Raw genomic sequence first — 9,445 nt, 5'->3', positions numbered from 1 at the left:
AGCATCCGTGAACTTTTACAACAAATAATGCGATGATAGCATATCACGAGAGATGGTTAATTGTAACCACGCAAGGGGTATTTGATCCTGCTATTCCCAAACTTCGAATGCAGGGGAAATGCGATTATGATTCGCGTCATCAAGTGAAGTAAATTTCACTAGAGTTTGAGGATTTAGTAAAAAGTGATGAAGTTTATAAGCTTTGATTATAGGTTCAACCTATTGACACCACAGGAGATAGTTTTCTGAGTCAAGTTTTTCAAAAATGGCGGAGAATGATTGTTTGCGCGTTGGGGAAGAAAATTCAATGCGCTGCACAGGGGTGGGAGGACTAGAGTCCTATGGACCGTAGGGTGCTTCTACTGATACTATGTTAGAATTCTAAATTCTCATGAGATTGATGAGAGAATTCTCAACTGAATTCTCTTGATTTTCTGTTATTGTATTTTATGAACTGAAGTTACATTGAATGTGATCTTTTTATAGATGCACAAGCCTAACTGAGTTAGATAAGTAGTTAGAGGTAGTTAGATAACCAAGTATACTGTGCAGCTAGTGCACAGTAGTTACAATGTGAGTTGTTCTTTAACAGTTCCTTTAATACCCACCAAACATAACAAAATACCTACAACTGCCATTTCATCATTTATTCCATTAGTCCATAAAATACCTTCACCTACATTGCCTCCTCAACAACCTCAGGTATCCTCTCCTCACATACCTAACATATCTTCCCCACATGGCAGAGTCTCTATTGGTTGCTGTTAAGAGTCTCACATCGGACAATATATGGCCTGAACATGTGTTTATAAGTAGGGACAGTCCTCACTCTACCAACCGGTTTTGTAGGGTTGAGTTAGGTTAAACCACACATTCTTAACATGGTATCAGAGCCTCGTTTAAGATCCGGTGGGCCACCTACTATGGTTTCCGCTATTGGGCCACCCACCATTTATTTCCACGCTCCAGATGTCCAGTCCTGGGCGTGAGGGGGTGTGTTAAGAGTCCCACATCGGACAATATATGGCCTGAACATGTGTTTATAAGTGGGGACAGTCCTCACTCTACCAACCGGTTTTGTAGGTTAAACCACACACAGACTACACTGAAACTTTCTCACCAGTCATCAAACCTGTCACAGTCAGACCCATCCTCACTCTTGTACTTTCACAAGGTTGAAAACTAAAGCAATTGGGTGTCAATAATGCTTTTCTCAACCTCCTGGTTTTGAGTCCCAAAACAAATTTCCAAACAGGCACCTAGGGCTTGGTTTGACAAACTTGAAAGTACACTGTTGCAAACACTTATCTATATGTTGGTCTAAGTGAATGATATCATCCTCACCGATAGCAATACTCAGCTACTCACTTCTATAGTTACCAATCTTAGGTCCAGTTTTTCTCTAAAGGAATTGGGAGATCTGGATTATTTCCTAGATATTGAAGTTAAGTTTCAACCAAATGTGTGCCTACTTCTCTCTCAAGGATAGTACATTAGGGACTTACTAGCAATGACCAACATGCAGGAAGCTAAACCTCTTCCCTCAAAATGATTGTTGGCCTTAAGCTTTCTAAGGAAGGCTCTGACACCTTCCCGAATCCTACTCAATATAGATCCATTGTGGGAACTCTTTAGTATGCCGCCATCACCAGGCCTACTATTTGCTTCTCTGTCAACAGGGTATGTCACCCTCTTGATTCACTTTGGCAAGCAGTTAAAAGAATCCTACGCTACCTCAAAGGCACCACTCAACTTGGCCTACTCCTCAGACCAGTTCCTGCATTTCCTATCACTCTGCAAGCCTTCTGATGCTGATTGGGGCCTGTGTCTTCCTAGGTGCCAATTTGGTTAGATGGTGGGCTGAGAAACGACATGTTATTTCCAGGTAAACTACTGAGGAAAAATACAGGAGTCTAGCCTTAGCTACCTCAGAACTTCTCTGGCTACAATTTCTCTTCTCTGAATTAGGGATCAAGTTCAAGACACCCCTCATTCATTGTGATAATGTGAGCACAATTCCTCTAGCTCATAATCCTATCCTCTATGCTCGTACTAAACACATGGAGTTGGATCCTTTTTTTGTCAGATAGAAAGTTCTACAGCAGCTCCAGGCTGTCCATGGTCTTCAGCAATGTGCAGATGTCATCATGTCATGACCAATGCCCTTTCTCCTTCCCAGTTTGAAGAATTCAGGTCCAAGCTTACTGTGTGTGAAGCAACCTCCAGTTAAGCTTGGGGGGGGGGGGGGGGGGGGGGGGGGGCATATTAAAGAAAATAATTATCTAAATTAGTAAAAGCCCACTATAACAGGCTAGACCCTGTCACACTGAAGCATTACCCTCTAACTGATTATGTTAAGCTATGTAACTGAATCTGTTGTAATATCTCTAACTAAGCTGTGATATAAGTAACTGACTGGCACATGTCAATCAGTAGACTGGCTAAAGCCAGTCTCTCCCTATCCTTTAGGTATCCTATAAATATGATTATCCTCTATTTGTAATTGTAATAGAATTCATTCAATAAAAATTGAGAAGCTTAATTCAGTATTCTGTTCATACATCTCTATACTTTCTGCATCTATGAATAATTGCAAATTACAGTTTCAGAAATTCTAATAGTAACTAACTAATTAACGGTTTTACTGATTCTAATCTGATATACTCTAATAACGAGACATATCTACTGTAGATGCATGCCACTTTTGTTATGCGAGCCCTCCCTTATTAAAGAATTTCTCCAAGTAGGTTGTTTGATTGATCAGTTTGACCGTTATGCGGTATGCACTCTACAAATATTGACTGCATATGAGCAGTTTGCTACAAAATTCTGGCTACACTTTGTTTATACAGGTAACTAGCTAACATTGATAAAACATACATAAAATCTTATGTCACAAATTTCAACATGCTTTACTTGTGTACTCTTGATGGTTTTCATCTGATTATCCTTGTCTGAGAAGATGCGCTCACGGGAATTTTTATGTGCTCCTTGAAGTTCTCATTTCAAGCGCTCAATTTCTTGGATTGAAAATTTGAGCTCTTGTTGGATGTTCAACCTTGAAGGAGATAATACAATGTCTTTCCATACGGATCCAGCTTCACAAGCTGGGTTGGGTTGTTTGTAGAGTTCATATATGGAGTTGGCATCTTCATTTAACTTCGCAACCCTCTTCAAACAGTCAATTTCATCTGGATCAACTAGCAAGGTTCTGTCTCTATCTTTCCATCCTATCAACTTTACATCAGTTATAGCGTCAGCAGTAAATATACAACAAAGAAGAAGCCATGATAAATACTATCAGTACAATGCTAACTTGTGCCCTTAGGACACATGTTAAAGAAACATAATGTAGGAATTGTGTACCTTGGCCGGGCCTTCCAATGCATTTGTGCAGTATAGACGGGCATTGTCTACTAATTGACAGTATGTCATAAATGCATCAGCAAATCTCTTGTGGGATTTCAATTGCGATTTTACTCTCACTGCTCTTCTAGACATGATAGCTCTCCTGTTGACATTCAATTCTAGTTATTAATATCTAAGGAATTCATTCCTTGTGATTTGTGAGTTATTTTGTCAAATGGAAAGATTGAAGATGACCTTATGCCTCTAACAACAGCAAGGTAAGCATCACACACTACTCCAACAAGCTCAATCCTATATGGTTTTCTCTTTTTTCCTCCAACTTGTTCAGGTTCTTCATCTTCGATTCGTTCCCAATAGTTTTCGGTTACGGTTCTGTCTTTGTTGACCCTGTAGCCAACTCCCATGCGATAGCGGCGGCGATGGACATTTCTAGCCATTGTTATTGTCTGCACAACAAACGGAACCCAGGAGAGTGTGCCGTCCATAATTACGTCACGACCCTCATTTAGTGCTGTTACCAAGAGGGATGATGCTGCATCTGTGGATGATTGGTGTACCTGTTTGGACCAGACTCTATGATGCAATAATGAAAGCATTTACAAGCTACAGTTATGAAATGATGACTGCTGGATTATTAGGACTGCTCAGAAGAAATCTTACAGTACAAGTCTGTGTTTGAAAATGTTTATAAAAATAACTTATGATTTGTTTAAATTGTTTCAGCCTATATTCTAAATTTCTTCATGATATTTTGTAAAAACAACTTATTAAGCACAATGTGAATGTACTCTCATTCAAGAAATAAAGTTGCAGGGTAAGAGTGGAGAAGAGTCTCAACTATCTCACCAGTTCTGCTGTTCGAATCATGTCATGATGGCCTGTTGAGCGAAGTGCCTTGTAAATGACATCTGATTCTTTGAAGGCATCAGCTTCAATGACTACGGCATTTCCTGATGCTCCTGCCCAGAAAGGTCTGTTTAAATTTCATTCATAAAGAAACAACATTAGGTTCTTATAACTGTTTATTTTAACCATTTCATGATGAGTCTTGTATATCAAAACTCTAAAGCTAGATAAGCACTAATGATAGTTGAAACAGGAAAACAACACATTTATGAACTTCCTTTTGGAGGATCTAAACTAGTTAAAGATAAATATATACTCAAACAATCCATTATGTGCAATCCCGTGCCCGTTTGAGTTAAACTAACAAAATAATGTTTAGTATTTGTTCAGAAACTATAATTTCTTGCTGTAATTGCTTACTCTTTGAGAATATCCTTGAGTACAGTGCTCTTGCCAGCTCCCATACCTCCCCCCATTAGAAGGAGGACCGGGCTCCTATCACTGTGAGCCACCGGAGCCATTACCTCTGTACATTGAGAGTCATCGTTTACTGCAATACCCATCGCTTTCATCTCTTCCACTAATGTATTAAAAACACTAGCCACCTTCAGAGTCTTGGCAACTCTCTCGAACCTTTGATCCCTGTGCAAAGAAAAAAAGATACTCTCTGAATTAACTCTTTTGAACATGGACCGAATTGCCTGCAGTAGTAATCCCACGTAGTAAACAATCTCGACCGTTGATATTAGATCAAAATACTTATATTACGCTAAAAAAATTAGCGTTAAACGATCTCGGCTTCATTTGAGATCGAGCGGTCGAGATCAGCATTTGCGTGAACAACTACCGCATCAAACCCAAATCTTACTATTCATAAAGAATGTTAGAAATACACACCTAGTAGCGGCCATAACTATGTTCTTTAACTTTTTTTTTGGCTCGGCAACGTCCGAGCTCAACACCTGCAAAGCCAAAAAAATCTCATTTTTACTCTACATGTTGGATGTTCAGTTTTAGAGAGTATTGCTGCTGCTAACACCTCTGGTATTTTGTTAATAACTAAACAACCTGATACCTGACTTATCAATATGTCACAATGGTTCCAATGAAATCCAAAGTAACTAAGAATGCATCTCTCAAACTCTTCCACCAACTTGACATAAAGTGAATCAGCATCTGGTTCATTCTCAAAATAGGCATATATATCATCTTCAAACCCCTCATATTTGCTTATATATTCAGAAGCCAATCTACATATATCAGGACCGATTCGCCTATCCTTGAACCCCATTTGCCTAGCTGTAACAAATCAAACAAAATTACATATATAGATTCATTCTAATTTCCAAATGATAAAATAATAGTGGATCCATCCATGTATGTAATTGAAAAGAATGCAGATTTTTGTTTACCTACGTAATGAGAGAATCTTTCAAGCTTTGGGGGGTGACCTGCACGCGAAAATCTTAAACGCGGAATGATCTTTTGATCTCGAATCTTTTTGAGGTGATAATGCAATGCTATGAGAAATATCAACCCAATAGATGAGAGTACCAAGATCTGTGTAAAGCTGGGTTTGGCATTATCATCTGAATGAACAACATTGGATATGTGTGAGGAATATAAATCATATTATATAATACCGTTGTTTACATTGCTATAGGAATTTATGAAAAACAAATGGATAAATTTATATAGATGCTGATGAAATTTGAGTTGTTCTTAACAAATGTATTATTACCTGTCTGTATGTCATCCATAAATCAAAGGCCAATGACCACAAAAGGTGTAATGAAGGATATATAATTTTGTGTTTTTGGCTTTGTTTTTTACTTTGATTCTGTAGTTTGATCGATGAAGGAAATTCTTCACTCCTGCGGCCTTCCTTCGTTGTTTGTTGGATATTAACAGTTATGTTTGTTTGGAATATGTCGTAAAGTTGACATGTGGATCTACAACTTTGCATGGCACTATTAAGTTCGCATGAAGTTTGTTTATTGATTATATATATAATATTATAATATTCGAAAAATAATAATAAAATAATTAAAATAAAAAATATTTACATTTTTTAATATAATTTCTAAAATAATAATAGAAGAAAATAATATTTAAAATAAATAAATAATTTATAATAGGAAATGTTCTGAGCCGCTCGCAAAGAGTAGGTGATCTCACTCTATCAAGAGTAGACGAGTCTGCTCTTTCGATGCTTCAAATACAGTCGAATTAGATCCAACAGTTATTCGCGCAACACGTCTCATCTCACACGGACGATTTTTAACGCTTACGTTATATAAGGAGGAAATCATGTCATTTAGGTATTCAAATCCTTTGTCACTCACATTACTCCTTATTCTCTCACTGTCAAGGCGTTGAAATGATAACCTTCCATATCAGTCCGTCTCTGCCGCATCGGAAATACAAATCCATCGTAGCAAGACATTACTTTACCATTTTACCGATCATTTCTAAATATGAATCAAATAGTGGTGCCATGTGTGAGAATCAACTTTTGATTCCTATGAGTTCCACAAAGAACCACCGTTTTCTCTACCGTAGATCCAGATCCAGTTCTTCGACATTCTCCTCTCAAACATTGATCTCTTCCTGTACAATTTGGTATCGAACTCCTGAAGATATGGTGAATTCAAAAATCACTCGATCTGTCAAAGTTGCATCTGTTAAAGCTAATAGGGCTCATCCTCTTTTGTCGGAGATAGACAATCCTATTTTAGTGACCTCACTCTTCGTTCCAACACTGCGGGATTTGGCTCCTCCAAGAGCCAATCAAGGAGCATTCCAAACTTTTCTAACTTCTTAACCTTTACCTCTGCCTTATGAAAGTGAACCTTCGAACCTACCTCCCTTACAACCTCTAGTACCAGTACAAGAGATGCTTCCTAGCCTGCAACTACTACAAGCCAATCTAGGCATGCACTGATTCTCAATTCCTAGCAGACATTGATTATAAGAATTGAAGAAAACTTATAATATGCCCCTTTAAGAGATAGTAACATACGTGGAGCGACCTCACACGACAATCCCGCCGCGATACCAGATCGAATATCCATCAGAGCGGCCACACCACATGAAGTTACTCCATGATCTCCAAGCTTCCATCAAAATAGGGATCACAAGACTCTTCCTCTCGAATCCAAGGGAAGGGGAATGAGCCACCGAAGTAGGGGACACATAAAGCCCGTAGCCACCGTCGATCACTGAAGCACCATTCCCAAGGGAGAGAAAAATACGACGTGGATGCTCCAACTACAAAACGAAAGAGGAACCTGGTGTTTTCTCACATCCTTGATAGCAAAAGTCCCAGATCTCTAGAGAAACCTCTAAACCTGGGCGACTATGACGGAATTGGAGACCCTGACGAACATGTGTAGCACGTCGATAACAGGTTGGACTACTATCATACCCATGGGGCCGTAAGTGTAAGCTCTTCGCGATAACCCTTATCGGAGCTGCCATGACGTGGTGTAAGACCCTTCAAATGAAAGCATTAACTCATGGAATGATCTATGTGACTTCTTCACCACCTAGTAAACTGAAGGACAATAAGAAACAATTAATCCACTTGGTTAAATTTTCCCTTATTTCATGTGTATAAGGCAAATTACTACTATGATATAATGACATTTCTTCCCGTAAGAATAAATATATTTGCACTGACTTTTTTTCCTTTTCCTAGAGGTCATAAAGAATAGTAAAATCTCTGAGGTGAATGACAAAAGAATATGGCAAAAGCAATCCAAATCTCACAATGCAAAAGCACAGTGAAAGACAAAGAAAACAAAGTTGAAATAATGGGTTCACCCAGTCTTGGTAGCTAGCCGCTTCAGAGGCTGATGTGAGTCTCTACCGCGTCAACATCGAATCAGGTTTTCACCTGGGGCAAGGAAGGGGTATCAACCCTTGATCGGACACGACCCTAGAGACGTCTAATAAACTTCAAGCACGTCCTCGAAAGACAAGCTATCTTTTAGAGAAATGAACTCGACACTTAAAGCAATATCGTATAAACAAGTAAAAATAATGAGGTAAGTAACCAAAATTTAAATGGACATTGCAAACCAGGAACCATGCATTTTACTCATTTGTTAAACCATGCATTTTACTCATTTGTTAAAGGTACAAGCAAAAAAAAGAGAAGTAGGACCACACATTTGGCTAATCCCACAGGAAGATCGGTTTTCCATTCTCCCTTATTTGATCACGACGAACTAGTTCTTGTGAAATATGCATCGGGGATAATAATGTTGCACCTACTACAAAGTATTTTCAAAAGAACCATATATAATAGAGTAACTCTCCTCCACTGATTTCGCGTACTCCTTGACAAGACGGGATTCTTGAGACACATCTCACGGAGGCTGTCTTAAACCTTCTTCCCACCTTCCTGAGACACATTCAATAATGCTTCAAGTGATAAACTGAAAAGCTTGTTTATTTCATTTGAGAAGTTGGCTATTTAAAACCCTTACATAACAGAATCTGCACTAGCCTAAAAAATAGGACTTCCTAAAGACTAGGCAACTTATTAACAATTCAGAAAATAACTCCTACAAACTAGAAAATAACTCCTACAAACTAGGACATTAACGTTAACAAATTCTCCCTTAAACTAAGTAGATTACTTAGTTTACTTCACATACTCCAAGTAAATCTCTAAGCTTCTGAAATTGTTCCAGCTTGAGAGGCTTTGTTAGGATATCAGCAACTTGATCCTGTGAGCCACAATGAACTAAACAGATTGCTCCTTCCTTGCATAAATCTCTTAGAAAATGGAATCAAACTGCAATATGCTTACTCCTTTTGTGCAGAACCGGATTTTTGGATAATTTTATTGTTGAACTATTATCACAAAAAATGGTTGTGCACTCATTATTATCACAGCCAAGCCTTTTAAGAACCATCTTCATCCACATCGCTTGACAAGCACATGCTGCCGCTGCTACGTATTCAGCCTCCGTCGTTGACAGTGTCACAATTGGTTGCTTTCTAGAAGACCAAGCTACTGCTCCTGAACTGATCATGAAAGCATATCCTGAAGTGCTCTTTCTATCCTCCAAACATCCTGCGTAATCACTGTCGCTGTAGGCAGTCAACATGCTACTTGCTCCTTTCTGATATAAAATGCCAAAGCTGGTAGTTCCCTTCACGTACCTTAGCACCCTTTTTGCAGCATTAAGATGAAGTTCGGTAGGTTGAGACATGTACC

At 38.7% G+C, this 9,445-nt stretch overlaps 1 protein-coding gene across 1 annotated transcript; it reads right to left on the bottom strand.

The window, feature by feature from the left end:
• Positions 1-2,349: 2,349 nt before the first annotated feature.
• LOC127126077 (calmodulin calcium-dependent NAD kinase) lies at positions 2,350-8,167 on the bottom strand. The gene is made up of 9 exons (XM_051054926.1): positions 5,957-8,167; positions 5,628-5,804; positions 5,291-5,514; positions 5,113-5,177; positions 4,636-4,857; positions 4,216-4,342; positions 3,604-3,926; positions 3,367-3,511; positions 2,350-3,237 (listed from the first exon to the last, which is right to left on the bottom strand). Exons 1-9 carry the CDS (start codon positions 5,973-5,975, stop codon positions 3,001-3,003), a joined length of 1,539 nt encoding a protein of 512 aa, XP_050910883.1. The 5' UTR covers positions 5,976-8,167; the 3' UTR covers positions 2,350-3,000.
• Between the last annotated feature and the right edge of the window lie 1,278 nt (positions 8,168-9,445).

This window comes from Lathyrus oleraceus, chromosome 3 (assembly GCF_024323335.1).
Source record: "Lathyrus oleraceus cultivar Zhongwan6 chromosome 3, CAAS_Psat_ZW6_1.0, whole genome shotgun sequence".
NCBI lineage: Eukaryota > Viridiplantae > Streptophyta > Magnoliopsida > Fabales > Fabaceae > Lathyrus > Lathyrus oleraceus.
The sequence above is the reverse complement of the archived record's forward strand: the minus strand, read 5'-3'. Positions and strand labels throughout refer to the sequence as shown.

Excerpts from the sequence above, each read along its gene's own strand:
- LOC127126077 (XM_051054926.1), bottom strand. Across the intron at positions 5,515-5,627 it reads AAGATTCTCTCATTACGTAG|CTAGGCAAATGGGGTTCAAG; the intron begins GTAAACAAAAAT and ends GATTTGTTACAG. Across the intron at positions 3,238-3,366 it reads CATTGGAAGGCCCGGCCAAG|TTGATAGGATGGAAAGATAG; the intron begins GTACACAATTCC and ends ACTGATGTAAAG.